Source organism: Natrix helvetica, assembly GCF_964273705.1.
Source record: "Natrix helvetica genome assembly, chromosome: 6".
NCBI classification, from domain to species: Eukaryota; Metazoa; Chordata; class Lepidosauria; order Squamata; family Natricidae; genus Natrix; species Natrix helvetica.
Window position 1 is genome coordinate 600,288 of NC_138553.1, and position 22,154 is coordinate 622,441.

Consider the following 22,154-nt stretch of genomic DNA (forward strand, 5'->3'; position numbering starts at 1 on the left):
AATAATAATAATAATAATAATAATAATAATAATAATAATAATAATAATAATTATTTGATTAGCCGCAACCCTCTCCCGAAGGACTCGGGGCGGCGTACAATCAAGCAGATAAAAAATACATATAAGACAAACATATATACAAAAACAGAGACATATACATATGTGCATGGAGGAGGATGGACTTAAGTGAAAGACAGTTAAAAAATACAATTTAAAATCCCCTAATAAAATTACCAAATTAAAAAAACCCATCAGGAGCGTTACTAAGTTATGGTCGAGCCAGGCCAGCTATTTGGAAAAGGTGGGTCTTGAGCTTGACACGGAAGGAGCGGAGGTCAGTAGTGGTCCTAATATCCGGGGGGAGGTCATTCCACAGGGCTGGGCCCGCCACAGAGAAGGCTCTGCTCCTAGGCGCCGCCCCATGGCACTGTCTGGTAGACGGCACCTGGAGAAGTCCCTCTCTGTGCGAGCGGATGGGTCGTAGGGATGTATGGGGCAGAATACGATCCCGCAGGTAATTAGTTCTTAGAGGAACCAAGAGGCCAAAAGCGTGCTGTGGGCTGACTGGGCACAGAGCGAGGCAGGAGGGACTTTAGGAAATTCACTTAAAACCAACGTTTGCTTGAGGGTTGATGAGTCCTTCCTTCGTCTAAGAGTTGCATCAAACAAGCAGTCAAAGAAACAGTGGATTAGAAAGAGGACACATCATCCTGGGTGACCTGCTAATTTCTGCAGATAATATTCTAGCACAGGAGGCTTCAAACTTGTCCAAGACTTCGGACTCCGGGAATAAGCCCACCAGCCTTACAGTTGCCAAATTTGGAGAGCTCTGTGTGTCTAGTGGAATAATTATAACCCTAAAGCTAAAGTCGCCATATTGTTCAAATCACCCCAAAGATAAAAACCCCAGCTGGAGACACTCTATATTGCATGACGTTATATTCCATCAAGCATTTCAATTCTGAATTTATTATTATTATTATTTTTAAACAAAATTTTATTGGTTTTTTAAAAAAATAAACAAGGAAAAGGGTAGTGGAATAAGTTACAAATTTTGGCAGTTACAATATGCAGGAGGTGGTCCCTCCCCCCGTACTCATACATTTCATTTATTAATACATTAGATTATTACAAATCGATGGTATTTTGTCAGCATATAAACTTTTATCTTCAAATAATTTCAATCACTTTACATCAAACAGATTTTCTTGTTCATTTTTGTGATCTGAGTTTTCTCGATGTTGCCCCTTCTCCCCCCGCCAGCAGAGCCCCGGCCCCTCCCGTGTCTTGTGTATCTGGTGTAGTATCATCAGGCTTATCTAGGAGGGCTCTATTTTTTTTCCATAAAGGCCTGAGCCTCTATGGGTGTATTGATTCTGACTCTTGTGTCCTCCCAGAAAATTAGCATACCTTCAGGCATCAGCCATCTGAACCACACCCCTTTCTGGTATAATTTCTTCACTAGTAGCAAATAGTTTTTTCTTCTCTCTCTCACTTTCTTAGGGATCTGTTTCAGAATGGCTATTTCTCTATCCTGGTATTTTTCAATTCTGAATTTAAAAGTGCTGCGGGAGGTTTTAGATTAGATTAGAGTTGGAAGTGACCTTGGAGGTCATCTAGTCCAACCCCCACCCAAGCAGGAGACCCTGCCTACACCATTTCTGACAAATGGCAGTCCAATCTCTTCTTTTTTATTTAAACAATTTTTATTTATTTGTGAACAAGGACAAACAAACATAAAAATAATAATTAAAAAACCATCTTTCTTTACAAATTGTAGAAAGTGTGTCAGTTGGTTACAGTATTTGCATGCATCTCTTCCATAGTCACCACCTGCTTTTCATATCAAATCACATATTTTAAATTCACCTATATTCATGTATATCACAATTATATATCTCAACCTTAATTTGACTATAATTGTTTTTACATCCTTTTATATATAATATTCAAAATCTAGAATAGGATTATATGATAACATTCTATTAAATCATCCTAAAATCATCCAATCACAATACATCTTTATAACATATTCTAGATAAAGTTTTTAAACCTCCTCTCATAATCTCCATGTGTTGTTTATATAAAATTTCATATTATCAATCTAATATATCTATATGTATTGTTATCATTAATCATTATTTAACTATAGCTAATATCACTTCATCTTATACATACTACTAGTAAACTAAATTTAGCTTAGTTTTTATTATACATTTTCATTGCATCAACCTGTATCTTTCCAGTAATAATGCAGTCTTATATCTCTTGCTATTTGTAGCATTAATATTCTAGTTACTTTCTTAATAAATCTTGTATAAACTTCTCTTCGCAACATGTTGTTCCTTTCGTATCTCATAAAAGCTCGAAACCCAGCATCTGCTCTTTCCGTCAGCTTATCTTTGGTTATCACTGGTGCTTCTGTCAATATTTCTCTCCTTACCTCCATCAATTTTTCTCTCTTTTCTTCTGTGCTTTGAAGTTTGGGGTAGAGTTCCAATCCATCTTTCCATATTCCGCTCTTGCCATTACCAACCACGCTCACTTTGTTGTCAGTATCCACAGTTTTCTTATCTCTTTGCTCATTTTTTTCTCCCATTTTTTGAATTCTGTCCTCCACATTTTAATTTAATTTAATTTAATTAGCACTTCTAGACCGCCCCCTCTCCCAAAAGGGACTCGGGGCGGTGTACAGTCCATATCAAAAACATCATACATAATAACAATTAAAAATTATTAAATGGATAAATACATAAATAAGAGGAGGATAAAATAGACAGAACTGTAATTGCTAAATAAATAATTTAAAATATACAAAATTTAAAACCCCAGTGTCCTATAAAATTAAGTCCCCTAAAAAACCAGTGGGAAATATATATGCCAGGAGGTAGACGTTAAGAATTATGCCAGACCAGCCAGTCGGAACAGGTGTGTCTTCAGTTTCTGCCGGAAGGAGCGGAAGTCAGTGGTGGTTCTAATGTCGGGGGGGAGGTCATTCCAGAGGGTTGGGCCCATCACAGAGAAGGCCCTACTCCTTGGTGTCGCCCGTTGGCATTGCCTAGTGGACGGCACCAGGAGAAGCCCCTCCCTGTGAGAGCGAATTGGCCGCAGGGATGTATGTGGGAGGATGCGATCCCGCAGGTAACTAGGCCCTATGCCATGGAGCGCTTTAAAGATGGTGGTCAAAACCTTGAAACGCACCCGAAAGACCACAGGTAGCCAGTGCAGCTCGCGCAGGAGCGGTGTTACGTGGGAGTACCTAGTACTCCCCATGACTGCCCGCGCGGCTGCATTCTGGACTAGCTGCAGTCTTCGTGCGCGTCCCAAGGGAAGCCCCATGTAGAGAGCATTACAGTAGTCCAGGCGAGACGTCACCAGTGCATGAGTGACCGTGCGTAGGGCATCCCGGTCCAGAAGGGGGCGCAATTGGCGCACCAGGCGAACCTGGTGGAACGCCCCCCTAGCCACGGCTGCCAAATGGTCGTCCATTGACAGCCAGGCATCAAGGAGGACGCCCAAATTGCGCGCCCGTTCCACAGGGGGCAGTTGTTCGCCCCCTATGGCCAGCGTTGGAGTCAGCTGATTGAACCGAGGTGCCGGTAGCCACAGCCACTCAGTCTTGGAGGGGTTGAGTTTGAGTCTGTTGTCCCCCATCCAGACCCCGACGGCTTCCAAACACCGGGACATCACTTCAACAGCCTCGCTGGGGTGATTTGGGGTTGAAACGTACAGCTGAGTATCATCAGCGTACAGATGGTATTCAACCCCAAAACCACGGATTATCTCTCCCAGCGGCTTCACATATGTGTTGAACAGGAGGGGCGAGAGGACCGACCCCTGTGGCACCCCACAAGTGAGTGACCTCAGGGTCGACCTCTGCCCCCCTGTCAACACACATTGCGACCGGTCGGAGAGGTAGGAGCCGAACCACCGTAAAACGGTGCCTCCGACTCCCATCCCCTCCAGCCGGCGCAATAGGATACCATGGTCGATGGTATCAAAAGCCGCTGAGAGGTCTAATAGGACCAGGATAGAGGAACAACCTCTATCTCTGGCCCTCCAGAGATCATCAACCAGCGCGACCAAGGCTGTCTCTGTGCTGTGCCCGGGTCGGAAGCCGGACTGGCGTGGGTCTAGATATTCGGATTCGTCAAGGTGTCGTGGAAATTGCTGTGCCACCACATTCTCAACAACCTTCGCTAAAAAGGGAAGGTTGGAGACTGGACGATAATTAGCCAGCTCCATTGGGTCCAGTGAAGGCCTCTTGAGCAAGGGCCTCACCACCGCCTCTTTCAAGGCAGTTGGTAGGAAGCCCTCACCCAATGAGGCGTTCACCAGGCCCAGAAGCCAGCCTCGTGTCACCTCCCAGGATGCCAGTACCAGCCAGGAGGGACACGGGTCCATTGAACATGTGGTGGGTCGCAGCCGTCCACGCAACCTGTCCAAATCCTCGGGGGCAACAGAGTCAAACTCCTCCCAGAATGGTCTCACAAGACTCACTGTTGACGGCTCGTCCGGCCCACTGGAGGGGGCCCATCCGCTCCGGATCTGAGCGACTTTGTCCTGCAGATATTCCCCAAACTCCTCTGCTCTACCCTGCAAGGGTGCCCCCCGCGTCCCCTGTGACAGGAGAGAGCGGGTCACCCTAAACAGGGCAGCAGGGCGGTTATCCGCGGACGCAATAAGAGCGGCACAATGTCTACGTTTGGCCGCTCTCAATGCCACAAGGTAGGTCCGTAAATAGGCTCTTACCTGTGTTCGATCAGACTCGGAGCGTGAGGATCTCCACCTGCTCTCTAGACGTCTCCTATGGCGCTTCATCACCCTTAGCTCCTCGGTATACCAAGGAGCTCGGGTGGATCGCTGCTGCAGGAGAGGTCGCAAAGGCGCAACCCGGTCCAAGGCCCCAGACACCGCCGTATTCCAGGCGGCCACTAGGTCCTCCGACCGAGCGCGGGTCAGGGCTACAGGTAGTGGCCCAAGTTCCGTCTGGAACCTATCCGGTTCCATCAGGTGCTTGGGGCGGTACCAGCTTGGAGAGGCTGGCTCCGCCTCCTCGCGGTGGGGGGTAGCGGAAGGGAAGTCGAGCCGGAGACATGAGTGATCTGACCATGACAGGGGAGTAATGACTAAGTCCCCTATTACCAGATCACTCGTCCACTGTTCAGATACAAAAATAAGGTCCAGTGTGTGACCGCCCTCGTGTGTGGGGCCCTGAATTAATTGGGTCAGGCCCATGGCTGTCATGGAAGCCATGAACTCCCGAGCCACCTCAGATGCTGCTCCCGTCGACGGCAGGTTGAAGTCCCCCATGACCAAAAGCCTGGGGATCTCAACCGCCGTCTCTGAGATCAGCTCGAGGAGCTCGGGCAGGGCCGCTGATGTATAGCGAGGAGCCAAGTATACAATCAGTAGGCCCAACTGCCTCCCTGGGCCCCATTTCACACCTAGGGACTCACAACCGGGTATCTGAGGAACAGTGAACTCTCTCGGTTCCAGACCATCCCGTATAACTACCGCCACCCCACCACCCTTACCCAGGGCCCGAGGCTGATGGAATGCACGGAAACCCGGTGGGCACATTTCCACGAGGGGTAAACCACCCTCGTGGCCCAACCAGGTCTCCGTTATCCCTGCAAGGTCCAGCTCCCCCTCCGAGATCAACTCGCTAATGAGGGGGGCCTTGTTGGTTACGGACCTTGCATTGCAAAGCATCAGCCGCAGGCCCTGGCTCTGTAGTTCCTGACCACCTAGGCTGCGGGGGTTGGTACAAATGACCGGGCGTAGCCAACAGCCACGGTCTCCCAACCGACCTTGTGATCTTCTCTTGTCCTCGCATCCCCCCCTCCCCGCGACCGATGTAATAAAACAACCCTCTACCGGAATAATTTGTTCCCTCTCCCCCCCCCCCCCCGCTCACTTCCCTCCTGGACTCACCTGTTCGACTGGCGCTGGCTTCCCTCCCGGCCTGGTTAACCCACCCCCCCTCCCTGGAACCCCCTAAAAACAATGTAAAACATTTGACTAAAAATCCCCTCAGCTTCCGTTTCTTCCACCTCTCGGGGTTCACAAACCCGTCATCAAGGCAGGCCCTTGTAAGAGCCAAGGGCCATACCTGCGAGAGAGGGGCCTCCTGCAGGCGGAGCAGGTCTAACCTTGAATAAATTGATAAAATATTAAAGCCCAATTGGGTAAGGGTGCAGGTAGTAAAAGTCAATAGCCGGAGGGCTAAGGTCTTAATGGGATACTAAAGCTGGAGGCTTTAGTATCCAGATAGTACTTGGAAAGAAGGCGGGGGGGGGGGGAATGTTCAAATATTCCCAAAGTGGAGCAAGGCAGAGATGTCATAAAATGGGAAACAGTCTAAGGTGGTTGAGGATAGATATAATTACAGATGTGGGATCCTTAGTGGGTGGGGGGGCATTCTGAGCCCAGCTGTTTTTAATCTAGGCAGTCAGTCAGGCCCATCCATAGCCCTGAAACGGGCCTCCAGTGGCCTCTGAAGTTCTAGGCCATCCCCAGCCGTTATTTTAGTTCCTCTCCTCACTTCTGGTTCCCCAACACATTCATCTTGGTCCCCATTCGGCGCCTCAGTGATCATTGCAATTTGGGTAAAGCTCTCAAAAATTATAGGAACATTCTCCAGGTTCTCCAGGTTCCCGGGAGCATGGGAGCAGCCAGGCTACAGCCAAATGTCATAGAGGAGTCCCTGGCTGCAGCTCTTTCCACACCTCCAACGCTGCAGCCATCTCCCTTTGCCGTTCCTGACTGTCTCCCTGATCTGCTCACCTCTCCGGAGCCTCCAGTGCCTCGTTGTCTTCTCTGGAGTCGTAGGGAGAACCTTGTTCTCTTTGGTGCCATTCTCTTGCTTTTTTCCCATTTTTTTTTGCATTTTTTTCCGCAACGCAGTTCAAATTTCGCGCCTTCGCGCTGCTGCGCGCACCGCCGCCATTGCCTCCCGGCTTCCTCCTCAGCCGCTCACCGCCGCTCCGCTCCTTTCACTCTCCGTTCTTCTCCGACCAACCCTGGTGGGCTAAAACGAGCCCAAAACAAGCCAGGGTGGTCGGGTTACCCAATTCTCGGCCCTCCGATGACATGAGGGCCGGCAGCAACCTCCTACCCGGTCGGGACGCTCCATGGTAAGCTTAGGAGCTTAGGAAGGCGACCGCCATCGCCGGAAGCTCCTCCTCCTCCTCCTCAAATGACATTCTTCATTTGATAAACATCCTCAGTTTTTCCATCAAATTTTTCTGTTTTGTATTCCATATTCTCCAATCTCTTTTCAATTCTCTCTGTCACAACCAGTAGATTTTGAATTTCAAACATAATTATTTGAAATGTTATAGTTTCTTTTTCCTGCTGCGCCATTCTTCCAATTTTGCAGGCACTGCAACCATAGGATTCAACGCTATTTTAATAAACTTCAAACAGGTTCATTTATTATCTTTCAAGTCCAAATGTTGTCTTCCCTCCAATAGCTACTGATAGAACTCCCCAAAAGCACCCGTATAAACAACTTGTGCTCTTCTTTCTATCACTGTCAGTAAACAAACTGAAAGAACCTTGAATCTCAAGTGATCAAAGAGAAAGAAGAAAAAACCATGTATCCAGCCCCCAGCCTCTAAGTGGCAGTGTAACTGCTTTTCCTCCTGTTGTTACAACCCTCTTTATAATCCGTCTTATTATCTTCTTTATATTCCAAGTTTAAGAAAGAAAAAAAAACCCTTAAATGGAGATCAAAAACAATCCAATCAATCCAATCAAGCATTATAAAAAAAGAAAAAAAAAACATTTTAATCCATAGGTGTAACCAAAAGTGAAAAAAGAAGAAAAAATTAATCCATTCAGTTTAAAAAATAGGGAGCCTTTGCAAAAATTCTATCTATAAAAAAAATTAGAAACAGGATAACACACTAAATTTAATGTAGATTAATTTCACCACTTGCAGTCTTCTATCTTCAATTTTAATTTAACTTAATTTTTTTGGGGTAGTCTCTTTTTCTACTTTGCGGTGTCCCTGAGATCAACAGGAGGTGCCCTTCTCAATCACCCTCTCTGCGGGACGGTTTAGGTCCGAATGGACCATCCAGCGGCAGAAATATCGACTGTGATCTCGGAGCTCCAAGATCGCACATCGTGCCATCGCGACATCAGCCCCTTTCTCCCAATCTCTTCTTGAAAGCCTCCAGTGATCAAGCTCCCACAACTTCCGAAGGCAACTTCTGTTCCTTTGGTTGATTGTTCTCACTGTCAGAAAATTTTTCCTTATTTCCAGGTTGAATCTCTCCTTGGTCACTTTCCATTCATTATTCCTTGTCTGGCCTTCAGGGGCTTTGGAGAATAGGTTGACCCCCTTCCTCCTCTCTGGGGCAGCCCCTCAAATATTGGAAGACTGTTATCCTGTCTCCCCTGGTCCTTCTCTTCCCTAGACTAGCCATGCCCAGTTCCTGCAATTGTTCGTCGTCTGTGTGAGCCTTCAGTCCCCTCATCATCCTGCTTGCTCTTCTCTGCACTCTTTCTAGAGTCTCAACATCTTTTTAAAATTGTGGCAATCAAAACTGGATGCAGGACTCTAGGTGTGGCCTTACTAGGGCTTCATAGAGTGGTATTAGTCCCTCCCTTGGTTTTTTTTTTTATATATATATATTTATTGTTTTTACATTTAAAACAATGCAATGCCGCGGAGTCGGGGTGATCGTATATTCACATTATGTACAACTAGTTTCAACCATTAACAGTTAATCTACTTAATACATTGTCTGTCCTTCTGTTCGATCACAATATATACATTTGTTCCAGTCTTGTCATCTTAACTTATACCAATCATAGAATCTATTCCATACCTCAAAATATTCTGATTCCCCTTTATTTTTAAGTTCAAGAGTGAGCCTATCTGCTTCTGCACAGGCCAACACTTTTCTGATTATATCTAGCTCTGATAGTGTATTTTCTTTTTTCCAATGCTGTGCATAGGTTATGCGCGCTGCAGTTAGTATATGTATGATTAGATAGAGTGTATCTTTCTTAAACCCCTCCGGTATTATGCCTAGGAGAAACGTTTCTGGTTTAAACATAATTTGTTCTCCCACCATTTGTTCTAACCATGATGGAATCATTTTCCAATATTTTTTTGCCTCATTGCATGTCCACCACATATGATAGAAAGTGCCTGGTGTTTTTTTACACTTCCAACAATTTGGGGTCAGATTTTTAAACATTTTAGAAAGCCGTGCTGGCGGGAGATGCCATCTGTAGAACATCTTGTAAAAGTTTTCTTTATACGCCGTAGCCAATGTTAATTTCTGATTAAGTATCCAAAGTTTTTCCCACTTAGCCAATTCCACATTGTAACCGAAATTTTTCACCCAGGCGACCATGGTTTCTTTGACATGTTCTTCCTCTAGTTTATATTCCAACAAAAACCTATACAGCACTTTGATCAGTCTGTTTTCTGTCTGTATCAACAGTTTAACTAATATTGTGTAGTCTTTGACAATACCTTCGGTCTTCCTATCCTGTGCATACCTTGATTGTATCTGTAAATAAGACCACCATTCTACTTGTATTCCTTGTGATGTCAATTCTGATCTACTTTTGATCTCCCCCTGCCTGTTCAATAGCTATTTATATGTGACTATATTTTCCATGTTAATTAAATTTGGGTGTATGTATGCTTCCATCGTAGATAGCCAAATAGGTATTTTGGTATAGTGGTCATACAATACAATACAATAGTAGAGTTGGAAGGGACCTTGGAGGTCTTCTAGTCCAACCCCCTGCCTAGGCAGGAAACCCTATACCGTTTCAGACAGATGGCTATCCAACATCTTCTTAAAGACTTCCAGTGTTGGGGCATTCACAACTTCTGGAGGCAAGCTGTTCCACTGATTAATTGTTCTAACTGTCAGGAAGTTTCTCCTCAGTTCTAAGTTGCTTCTCTCCTTGATTAGTTTCCACCCATTGCTTCTTGTTCCACCCTCAGGTGCCTTGGAGAATAGTTTGACTGCCTCTTCTTTGGGGCAACCCTTGAGATATTGGAAGACTGCTATCATGTCTCCCCTAGTCCTTCTTTCTCTTAAGCTAAACATACCCAGTTCCTGCAACCGTTCTTCATATGTTTTAGTCTCCAGTCCCCTAATCCTCTTTGTTGCTCTTCTCTGCACTCTTTCTAGAGTCTCCACATCTTTTTTACATCGTGGCGACCAGAACTGAATGCAGGATTCCTTAATAAAGCTTTATAAAGTGGCAATAACAACAGTTCACATAATCTTGAGTCCATCCCTCTGTTAATGCAACCTAGAACTTGGCATTTTTGGCTACCGCAGCACCCCCCTCACTCATATTTAAGGGATTGTCCACTAGGACTCCAGGCAAATCTGCACCAGGGGATTGTGCTTTTTCCACAAACCACACACACACACACACACACACACACACACACACACACGGCCCCCTCCCCACGTGCCTTCTGCTTGAAACTGGTCGCAAGAAACTTGTTGACGTGAGTTCCTTCGGAATGGGCCTCCAACATCTCTGCACTCTTTCTAGAGTCTCCACATCTTTTTTACATCGTGGTGACCAGAACTGAATGCCGTATTCCAAGTGTGGCCTTACCAAGGCCTTATAAAGTGGTATTAACCCTTCACGTGATCTTGATTCTATCCCTCTGTTGATGCAGCCTAGAACTGTGTTGGCTTTTTTGGCAGCTGCTGCACACGGCTGGCTCATATTTAAATGGTTGATTTGTTAAATGTTTAATTTTGTTCCATATTATTAACAGAGATTGTCTAATGTAATGTCTACTAAAATATTTGTGTGCAGATCCTTTTTCATACCAGAGGAAGGCATGCCAGCCTGCTTGGAGGTCATGACCTTCCAATTTGAGTAATCTTTTATTTCTCAGCATTATCCATTCCCTTAGCCATGTTAGTATGGCCGCAGTATAATAGAGTTCCCAATCTGGTACACCAAATCCTCCCTTTTCCTTAGTGTCTTGCATAGCCTTAAGTTTTATTCTTGGTTTTCTTCCCTGCCAGATAAATTTCGAAACCAATTGATTCAAATCTTTGAAGACACCTTTTTCTAATTTAATGGGTATATTCTGAAATAGGAAAAGAAATTTTGGTAATATATTCATTTTTATAATTGCGATCCTGCCCATCAGGGACAGTTGTAGGTTCTTCCATCTTTCTAGATCCTTCTTAGTTTTATTAATCAGATTGGTATAATTGTCTTCTTTGATGGTCACACACCTCGCAGATAAATGTATACCAAGATATTTAACTTTTATGACAATTTGGATACCCAATTTCTTCGTTACCTCCTCTTTTGCTTTTGATGTCATATTTTTAGTCAGCATTTTGGTCTTTGTCATATTTATCTTTAAACCCGCTATTTTCCCATACTCTGTCAGTTCCTCAATGAGTTTCGTACCAGACTTCATAGGATCTTCTAGCACAAACACTAGATCGTCCGCAAAGGCCTGTAACTTAAATTGCTCCTTTTAAATTTCTAGTCCCTTTATCTGTACCTCTTTACGTATATTCCTGGCTAGTACTTCTAGGGTTAGTATAAACAACAGGGGGGACAGGGGGCAACCTTGTCTTGTACCTTTCTGGATTACAATACTTTGTGTTAGTTCACCATTGATTATTACTTTGGCTTTTTTGGTTTGTATAAATTGCTCTGATCGTGTTTATAAATTTATCCCCACAATCCATGTATTCTAATTGGTGTTGATTGCGTCCCTCTGTCAATGCAACTTAGGATTGCATTGGCTTTTTTGACTGCAGCCACACACGGCTGGCTCCTCTTTAGCTGGCTGTCCAGCAAGGTCTTGGAGCAGCACCTGTGTCCTTGCCTGCTTCCATGGAGTCCCAGTTCTGGGGCTTCCCCGGTTCTGATCCGGGGCCTTGAAGGCAGCCAAGCTATGTGCTGCGCTGGCAAGAGGTAAACTGGGGTCTTTCCTCTTAGATGCTGGCCACTGAGTTGCTCTGTTCTTTTCCTCCCCCGCCTCCAGGATTCCCTCAACAACAACAACAGTGGCCACAACGTGGCTCCCCCCCTGCAGAGGGCCACGTGGCAAGAGACCCTGCTGCACTCCTCTTCGTCCTCCTCTTCCTCCTCCTCGGTCTCCCATGCAGGTGAGGTCTCCCGTTTCTTCCAGGGGTCCCAAAAGATCCAGGGTGGCTTTTCATTTGGCCCACTGGGGGTCTGCTCAGATCCTGGTTTCACAGGGAGCTTAACCCCCCCCCCCTCAGGAAGAGTCCCCACTGGGGAGAGAGGAACAAGCATCAAACGGTTGTTAGTTGATCCAATTCCCCTGCCGGCATCTTCTCCACACATCTCTACTGGGAGAGCCCCAGAAGCCGTGGGGATCTGGGAAAGGCAAAGGGGCTGTTTGAAGCTGAGCAACCACCTCTCTCCTGCCCCCCCCCAACAGGGAGAACAGTGGGGAAAACTCTACTGCTTGACTGACCCAGCTGAGGCAGGGGGCCCAGCCAAATTCAGCCACTGCCTTCCTACCATAGCCGGCAGGAGGGTGGGCTGAGGATCAGTGGGGGGTGGGGGGCAGCACCCTTCCCTGCTCCTCCTCCCCACTTCCAGCCATTTGGGGATGGGGGGAAGCACTGAAGTGCATTAAGGGCATTTCAGGCCTTTGCCCACCAGTTGTTACTGATTAAAAACGAGGGATGGAGATTTCCTCTGGATGTGCTAACAGATTCCTTTATTTTGGGTCAAAAAAAGGGGGGATCCCCCAGACTCTCATAGGATCAGAGGCTGCCTTTGATTCAGTTTCCAGACTTTGGAGAAGAGGGTAAAATGGCCTAAACGGAGCCACTCTCTTTCCTCCACAGAGCGGCTGTCTCCCTTGCACGCCTGTCTCCAGGACGGACCCTGCAGGGACCTCCAGAGCAGCAAAGGGCCGGCTGTCTCCCAGGCCCCTTGCAAGCCCCCACTTTTCGACGCCGAAGGCAACAGCCAGGATCTGCAGAGAGGCCACCCTGCGGGGGAGGATTATAACATGAACGTTGTCTCCAGTGAGGCCAGCCTGCACCCTCCTTCCACCTTGACCAGCGCAGCATCTGGGAAGCCTCTGGAAGCTCAGAGCAGCCCTCCGCCCCTCAGTTCTGGCTCCCAGCCCCACAGTCGCAGCCCTCCCAGGTCCCCCGCCACGGAGAGCTACTGTGCCCAGTTTCAGAGGGATGCAGTGGCATGCCAGGAGAAAGAGGAGAGAGCCGGCTTGGCTGGGGAACCAGCAGGGCACAGATCCCCTGTGGGTGGGGTCCGTGCCCCACTCTCTGAGGGTGAGCCTACCAAGCGCCCCAGGGATGGTGCTCCCCGAGAGTCCGTAGAACCCCACACAAGCCCAGTACGAGAAGCAGTTGCCCCACTGAGCTCCGAAGGAGAGGGCACTTTGCGAGGACTGCCCTCTGCCTCCTCTGATACCACATCTCCCTCCTCGGACCCTGGCATAGAGGCTGATCTCACCAGCCGGACCTCCAAGGCCTTCCCCCTGTGCACCCAGCACTGCGAGGACCTCAGCTCCCCCAGCTCTGACTCTGACGTGGAGGGGGAAATTGAGGCGGCCTTCGCCTCTAACGGGAGCCGCTTGGCTAGCAATATGATCTCTAGCATCTCCGAAACGGAGCTGGACGTGAGCAGTGAGAGCAGCAGTGGCCGTTCCTCCCACCTCACCAATTCCATCGAGGAGGCCAGCTCCCCGGGCTCTGAGGCAGATCTGGAGGCCGACTTTGATGCCCCGGGCATGATGGGCCTGAAGGATGCCCTCCTGCTGGATGCCAAGAAGGAGGGCACACAGCTGCCCGCGGAGGAGAGCCTGGCGCCGCTCAAAATAGAGGAATTCTACGAAGATCCCTCAGTACCCGTCGACCAGACCGAGCTGCTTCCTTCGGGCCATCTGGAACTGGAGATCAACCCCGACCACAGTCTGGAGAGCCTGCGGCGGTCCTTCTACCTGCCAGTGGGGCACCAGCTCCTGCGTGACGGGGCGGAAGAGGAAGGGAACAGCGAGGACGATTCTGAATCAGACTCGGAGTCGGAAGCCGACCTGAGCGAGGATTCGGACTCTCCGTGGCTGCTCAGCAACCTGGTGAACAAAATGATCTCGGAGGGCTCCTATCCCATCAAGTGTGCTGACGAATGCTTCCCGGCTGCTCACTCCCTCTCTGACACCATTTCCCCGGCCTCCGATCTGGAGCCGGAGATGCCCAGCGAGGCCCTAAATGACCCCCAGCCCTGCCCCCAGCAGAGCATCGAGCTGGTGGACATGGAGACGCTGCGCTGCTCACTGCAGGGGGTTGAGGAGGAGAAGCCGCTGGGGGCCCAGCCTGCAGTGGAGAAGGGCTCTCAGGGAGGGAACACAGGGCCCTACCTGCTCATGAGCAATTCCACCAATGACGTCATCGCGCCTGTCTTCCCAGGACGGCCCTACTCCGGCTGCTGTGTCAACCCTGTTGCTGCCAAAACCTTCCCCTCCAGGGAGCCCCCTGGCAAGGCCAACCCAGCCACAGAGGAGGAGGAAGAGGAGGAGGAGGAGGATGGTGCCATTGACGGGGACCTGGACTCGGGCATCTTGGAGGACAACGACATGATCGACGACATCCGGTTAGAGCCCAAGGAAGGCCTGGATGTCTCCACCGCCAAGACCAACCGCTGCTTCAGCCTGTCCTATTCCCCCGAGGAGGACGCAGTGCCCTGCCGGGGCAGCCTAATGGGGTCCCCTTTCGGCCAAGAGCTCTCCCTCCCACCACCCGCAGTGATACTGGACGACTCCCTGGCCTACGACTCGGTCAAGTACACTCTGGTGGTGGATGAGAACACCCAGCTGGAGCTGGTCAGCCTCAGGCGATGCACCTCCGTACTGAGCGACGACAGCGAGCTGCTCCGCGCCTGCGACGCCACCGACCCGGAGGACGCCGCCAGTGACTTTGGGGAAGGGCTGGGGGTTCCCGATGGGCGCAGTTCCTCCTCAGAGGACTCCTCCCCGGAGGCCGACCTCCACTTCTCCAAGAAGTTTCTCAACGTCTTTGTTAACAGCACCTCCCGCTCCTCCAGTGAGTGATGGGGGAAAGTGGGGGACGGCGGTGGGGGGGGGGAGGGAGGCCACTGTGGCCATCAGCCCCTGCTGGGCCTTTGCATGTACAAGTCGTCCTCGATTTACAACCATTTGTTTAGTGACAGTTCAAGGCTACAACACCACTGAAAAAAGTCTTATGACCGTTTTCCCCACTTATGACCATCGATTGGCAACTAACCCATATTTGTGATGCTTGTGGGGTTTTTTTCCCTTTTGTGACCTGCCGGCTAGCAAAGTCCAGGGGGATTCCAGAGTCACAACTGGGTCGCTAACTGAAAAATAGCAATGATTCATTTCAAGCAAGGAAAGTTGTAAAACAGGGCAAAACTCACTTAACAAATGTCTCACTTAGCAACAGAATCTCGGGCTCAATTGTGGGCATAAGTCGAGGACTGCCTGTATGTTCTTTGGTCCCCAAAACTCCAACCTTTGCCGCCTCCACCAACTTATTTTGCTGGCCCAGCCGGTGCCTCCTGCCGTACCTGCCTGATGGGCTTTTGTCCTCCCCTGCCCTGCCTGCCCCCCACCCCCCTTTTCCTCTGATTTGGCTCCCCCAGCTCTGCCTTCTCTGCCCCCAGGCACAGAGTCCTTCGGCCTCTTTTCTTGCATGGTGAACGGAGAGGAGAGGGAGCAGACCCACAGAGCTGTGTTCAGGTGAGCTGTGGCAGGAGACCCACCTGGGCCACCTCTCCTGGGCTGATCCAGGACAGGGAGGTTGGGGGGAAGGCAGAAGCCCCGTGAAAAACCGCCTCCAGGTAGGAGAGCAAGGCCTCAAGTGCCCCTCTGACCACCTGCAGGGGGTCTTCCTTCAACTGCCCCGCTGGGTTGGGCCGGTCTGACCTTACGTCTTCTTTAAGAGGTCTTTATTCTCCGTGCAAAAAGGGGTGGGATGTCCCCGGAGATTCTCCATCATCCAGGTCATGGTGGTCCCAAAGGGGCTTTTTCCAAAAGGCACCTGGACTTCCTTGGGTGTTTTTCCTTGAAAACGTTTTGCTTCTCACTCAAGCAGCTTCTTCAGTTCTAGCTTCAGTTCTTTAGCTAGAACTGAAGAAGCTGCTTGAGTGAAAAGCGAAACGTTTTCAAGGAAAAACACCCAAGGAAGTCCAGGTGCCTTTCGGAAAAAGCCCCTTTGGGAGTGCTAGTGCAGAGGAGAGCGGAGGGGGCAGGCTGGCCCCACAGAAGGGAGCCGGGGGGGGCTCCTGAAATCCCCCCCCGGGGGCTGTTCTCTCTTCCAGGTTCATCCCTCGCCACGAAGACGAGCTGGAGCTTGATGTGGACGACCCAATCCTGGTGGAGCTGGAGGAGGACGACTACTGGTACCGGGGCTACAACATGCGCACGGGGGAACGTGGCATTTTCCCGGCCTTCTATGCCCACGAGGTGGTGAGCCAGGCCAGGGACGTGGCAGGTACGCCGCAGGTGAAGGGGAGGACGGGGTGGGGGTGGGGAACTGGCCTCTCTTCCCCTGTAGCTGCTCGCGGGGTGCCTGGGAGAATTGCAGCAGCCCAAAGAGCCTCAGGGTGCCCGCTGGGCACTGTCTCCCGCTTGGCAGCTGCTTGGCCTTGGCTGGCTGGCTGGCTGAGAGGAGGGAGCAGCTCTGTGGGGGGGGGGGGAGATGCTCTTTCTGGATGCTGAGGCTCAGAAGTGGGGAGGGGGTTGAGGCAGGAAGGCAGGGGGGCCAACCCTCCTCCTCCCATCTCCTTCTCAAAGACACATCCCAGGGGTTAAGAGGTGGGGGAGGGTCTCCTGCCAAGGACCAGCCACCTCCTCCCAATGTGGTCCCTCCCACTGGTCCTTCTGGCCAGCCCCTGTTCAGCAGCAGCAGCAGCACAAGAGAGCCGGGGGGGGGCTTTCTGGCATGGTCCTCGGGGGGGGGGGAGGCCAGATGTGACTCCGGGCGTCTCTTGCAGGGCTGAAGCGGAACCCCTGCTGGGTGGAGCACTTCAACGTGCAGTTCCTGGGCTCGGTGGAGGTGCCCTACCACCAGGGCAATGGCATCCTGTGTGCAGCCATGCAGAAGGTGAGAGCTGTGGGGCGCTGAGGCTGCCTTAGTGGGGCTGGGAGTCAGTGCAGCACAAGAGCCCCTTCCCAGAAGACCCCGCAGCCTTTCTTCCAGCTTTTCCTTCTCCATTCCTTTCACGGGGGTGGGGGTGGGGGGGAAGAGAAGATGGCTTTCCTGCAGAAGAGCCCCCAAAGCAGCACCTGAAATGTAAGCCTCATTGCACTGAATTTCTATGGCCATTCAGTCACCCAGATCACGGTTGTCCTCAAGGGTTTTTTTTTTTTTTTAATATTCAAAAGGCAAGTTTACTTTCTTGTTTTTTTTTTCTTGGAAAACATTTTGCTTCTCATTCAAGAAGCTTCTTCGGTTCTTCAGAAGCAAAGAACTTCTCCAGGACTGAAGAAGATTCTTGGGTAGGGAGTGAAATGTCTTCAAGGAAAAACCCAAGAAAGTCCAGTTCCCTTTTGAATATGCACCTTTAGGATTATTACAGTGAATTATTTAAAAAAAAAATATGAGTGATGAATAAAATTAAATTATGTATGAGTGGTTACTAGTGTGGCTGAGCCTATGGCCGGATATTTAGACCACTTAGCCATTGGGCAGCACTGCCCTTAAGGGGACGTCGTTCTTACAGGCTTCCAGGCACCTTTGCTCACAGCAGGACGTAAAGTTGCTGGGATTTCCCCACAGTCCCTGTTCATATTATCAACCAACCTTTCTATTGCCAATATTGCAGGGTGAAATCCAGCCGGTTCTGACCAGTTCTGGAGAACCGGTAGTGGAAATGTTGAGTAGTTCGGAGAACCGGCAAATGCCACCTCTGGCTGGCCCCGCCCCCATCTATTCTCTGCCTCCCGAGTCCCAGATGATCGGGAGGGAATGGGGATTTTGCAGTATCCTTCCCCTGCCACGCCCCCAAAGCCACGCCCAGAGAACCGGTAGTAAATAAAAAACGAATTTCACCACTGCAATATTGGCAATAACTGTCACGGTTACTATGGATCCAGCTTAGCTCTGCCCACTTCCTCCTGGGGCGATCAGAGCTGTGGGGGGAGGGAGGGGGGGGCTCATATCAGGCTTCCATCTAAAGAGACCTGGGCTAGGAGCTGCCCATTCCTGGTCTTGCCCTGATCCCAATGTCAGAACCATCTCTGACCAATGGCTACCCAAGTTCCCATGGCAGATTCCAAGACTGGAGGATTAGATTGGGGGGGCTCCTCCCTGGGGGTGGATCTTGGTCGGTGGGCCTCCCATTTCTGGTTGTCTTCTCCAGCTGGCTGGGTGGAGCCAATGCTGGAAGGAAGCCTTGCGTGATGTCCCCATCCCTGATCCCAACCCCAGGTTACCCTGGCCCTGAGGCTAGCCTGAGTGTGAGTCCCATGGGGGAGGGTCTTCCGTGCAAGGTCCCGCCTGCCACCTGCTCCTCTCTGCAGATTGCTACCACCCGGAAGCTGACTGTCCACCTGAGGCCTCCGTCTACCTGTGACCTGGAGATCAGCCTTCAAGGCATCAAGCTCATCCTGACCGTCAATGAATACAGTCAGGAGGAAGAGGTGAGGGTCTGCCGTGGGGAGGAGGGGAGGGGGCTGTTGGAAATGGGGCGGAGTAGTCTTGTATAATTTTCTTCTTTTCCGTATTTCCATAGTGCAATTGTCCTTGTTCATCTCTTAATTGTTGTATTTTCTTGGTCTCTCTTTCTTTTCTCAGTTTATATGCCAACCATCTGCCTGGCTTATTTGCATTTTCAAAGTAGTTCTGTTTAGCGCCTCTAATTTGTCGTGCCAATTCCTCCTTTTCCAGTAGGTCCATTTTGTGTTTTATTGTATCCATTTTTATTTTAATCTCTTTCTTTTGTGGAAATTTCTGTAATTCTTTTTCCAGTATACTATAGTCTTTTTCTAGGTCCTTGGACACTTGTCTTTTCTTTAAGTTTCTCTTTCTTGCATAGTCTATTATCAAACCTCTAGAAAAGGCCTTCATTGTATCCAAGAGATTCTGCAAAGACGTATCTTCTTTTTTATTTTCTTTAAAGAAGAAAGTCAATTCTTTTTCCATTTTCTTTACAAATTCTTTCTCTTTCAATATCATGTTATTTGTGTCCATCTAGGTCTTATTCTTTGTTGTCTCCATCTTATTGTCATTGGATTGTGATCCGCCCAAGTATTTGGTTCAATTTCCACTTCTTGTGCACTGCTAGATAGGTCCGTTAAAGCCCAAATCATTTCAATTCTAGAGAATGATAAATGTCTATTTGAATAGAAGGTGTATTGTTTTTTAGTAGGATTTCTTTCTCTCCAGACGTCTTTTAGGTTTATTTCATCCATCATCCTGAAGAAGGACTTCGGGAGTGTTTTTCTATTTGGTTTTGTTGTATTATGGGTTTTATAGTCCATATTCTGGTTTATAATGCCGTTAAAGTCTCCCATCATAAATATCAGCATAGTCTAAATCAGAAATTTTCTTATGGAGTTTTTTATAAAATTCATCTTGTTTTTCATTAGGTGCGTAGATTGCAATTAAAAGTATTTTCCTAACATTGTCCATAATTTCCACCATTAAAATTCTTCCATCTTCATCTGTGTAAATTTGTTTCGCAGGAATTTTATCTTTAATATAAAAGGTCACTCCTCTTTTCTTACAGTCCGCTAACGAAGTGAAATTTTTTCCAAGTTTTGGTTGTACTAATAGGTGGCCATTTCTTTGCTGGATATGTACTTCTTGTAAGCAAATTATGTCTAATTTTAACTTTTCTAATTTATGAAATATTTTCTTGCTTTTATTTGCCGAATTAAGTCCATTTATATTAATTGAAAGCAATTTTGTTCCTTCCATCCTTATGTTTTATATATAGGATTTATAGCTCTAGTTGATCTTGGTTCCCGTTGTACTCTAATCTCTACACCCCCTACAGCACCTTCTTCAATATCAATTCCACCTACGGCACCCTCCATCTTCTCAGTTTCAATTATAGGTGTATCTAACAATTGCACCAGTAGTTCTTCATTTCCAGACTTCCTGTCATTTCCTCTCAGATGTTCTGTGTAGAAAGCTTCCGCTTTCTCAATTGTATCAATTCTGTACCTCTGTCCTTTCCATAGGAATATTAGACCTTCCGGAATCAGCCATCTGTAGTTAACTCCTATTTTAAGTAAAACTGTAGTCAAGAATTGGTATTTTCTTCTCTCTCACTCTTCTTGGTATTTGCTTTAGAATTACAATCTCCTTGCCTTTGTATTCCAGTTTTCTATCTCTTATTTTTTGCAAGATTTGTAATTGTAATGCTTTTTTAGTAAATCTTGCATGGACTTCACTTGGGAGGGAGTTTCTCGTTGATATCTTGTATTTACTCGAAATGTCTCGTCTATGCCATCCAACATCTTCTCTTCAGGTATCTCTAATATTTCTATGAGGATTTCAGATTTTATTTGTGGCAGGTTTTCTCCCTTTTCTTCTATTATATATTGAAATCTTAAGAAGTATTCAGAACGCTCCATCTCCCATCCGATTATTCCACTGCTTTCTGTTTCCACTTCACTCAATCTAGAATCAAATTCTTCATCCCTCTTTTCTCTTTGCTCCTCTCTTTCCGCAATTTTTTGCATATTATTTTCTTGTTTTTTGACCCATTGTTGTATATCTTCTATTTTTCCCTCTGCTTTATCTGTTTTTTTTTCTATGTTACCAATTCGTTGATCCATTGTCTCCATCTTCGTTTCCACATTGTCCAACTTCTTTACAAGTGTATGACTGGCCAAAAAAGGAAATGGGGCGGGGGGCTACTCCCGAGCAGGAGCCAGCCTCCTCAGCTGCAGATGCAACCCTACCTGGCCTCTTCCTCCACCTGCAGAAACTCTCGGCTCACCTGCTCAAGACTCCCACAGGCTGAGCTCAGCTGCTTTGCTTGGAGAGGCTGGTGGGCTGAAGGAGTTTGTGCAAACTCACTTTGGGCACCCGAAATGTTAGCTGGCTTATTGACCAGGTGAAGGACGGCTTCTGCAGGACGGCCTGGTCCAAGGCCAGGAGGGCTTGGCAGGGAGGTTGGCACAGCCATTGTGCTCTGACTGGTGGGAGGCTCAGTCTTAGGGCAATGCCCGTCCCCTTGCCATTCCCCAGCCCTCGACCAGCCCTGGAGAGGAGGGGCAAACCTTTGGTGGGGCGTGGCTGCTCTTTGCCCTCCCCACGGATGGCTTGGATTCCTCTCTCTATGCCAGCTCTTTGTCCCAGAGTTTTGCAATGGGCAGAAGCAGGGCCATGTCCAGAGTCTCAGGGACCATTTTGAAGCCTCTTGGGCACTGCGCTGGCTGGCTCTTTTGCTGCTTGCCCCCCCCCAATGCCCATGCCAAGCTCCACGGGTCATGGGGGGCAAGAAGGCCAGGTCAGATGGGTAGCCCATGGCAGAGACCCCAGAAAGGCCCTCCTACTCAGGGCTGGGCAGGGTTGGCTGGCATGGCTGCCTCATCACTGCCCTTTCCTTCCTTCCTTCCTTCCTTCCTTCCTTCCTTCCTTCCTTCCTTCCTCCTTTCTTCCTTTCCTTCCTCCTCCTTCCTTCCTTTCTTCCTCCCTCCCTCCTCCCTCCCTCCTTCCTTCCTTCTTTCTACCTTCCTTCCTTCTTCTTTCTTTCCTTCCTTCCTTCTTTCTTTCTTTCCTTCCTTTCTTCTTTCCTTCCTCCTTCCTTCCTTCTTTCTTTCTACCTTCCTTTTGTCTTTCCTCCTTCCTTCCTCCTTCCTTTCTTCTTTCCTCCTTCCTTCCTTCTTTCCTCCCTTCCTTCTTCCTTCCCTCCTTCCTTTCCTTCCCCCCTCCCCCTTCCTTCCTTCCTTCCTTCCTTCCTTCCTTCCTTCCTTCCTTCCTCCCTCCCTCCCTCCCTCCCTCCCTCCCTCCCTCCTAGTTGGAGCGCTGCAGCCATTTCTTCCAGATGAAGAATGTCTCCTTCTGCGGCTGCCACCCTCGCAATAGCTGGTGAGTGGTTCCTTCTGCAAGGGGTGCCTGCTTGGGATGGCACGGGCTGAATGGGCAGGTTCTGCCCCCATGGAGGGAAGGGCACAGGTGGCG

At 48.7% G+C, this 22,154-nt stretch overlaps 2 protein-coding genes across 3 annotated transcripts in view; both read left to right on the forward strand.

Annotated features, from left to right (window-relative positions):
- Positions 1-22,154, forward strand: part of LOC309394511 (nucleoside diphosphate kinase 6-like) — a 435,625-nt gene that overhangs the window by 41,318 nt on the left and 372,153 nt on the right. The window lies entirely within an intron of this gene.
- MAPK8IP2 (mitogen-activated protein kinase 8 interacting protein 2) overlaps positions 1-22,154 on the forward strand; it is a 44,364-nt gene that overhangs the window by 19,746 nt on the left and 2,464 nt on the right. Inside the window, exons 4-10 of one of the 2 annotated variants that reach the window (XM_081957748.1) lie at positions 12,020-12,143; positions 12,858-15,077; positions 15,658-15,754; positions 16,336-16,508; positions 17,011-17,120; positions 18,539-18,658; positions 21,991-22,061. In XM_081957748.1, coding sequence (XP_081813874.1) covers positions 12,020-12,143; positions 12,858-15,077; positions 15,658-15,754; positions 16,336-16,508; positions 17,011-17,120; positions 18,539-18,658; positions 21,991-22,061 — 2,915 coding nt within the window. The remainder of the gene's footprint in view (positions 1-12,019; positions 12,144-12,857; positions 15,078-15,657; positions 15,755-16,335; positions 16,509-17,010; positions 17,121-18,538; positions 18,659-21,990; positions 22,062-22,154) is intronic. The other variant, XM_081957749.1, reaches the window with a different exon arrangement.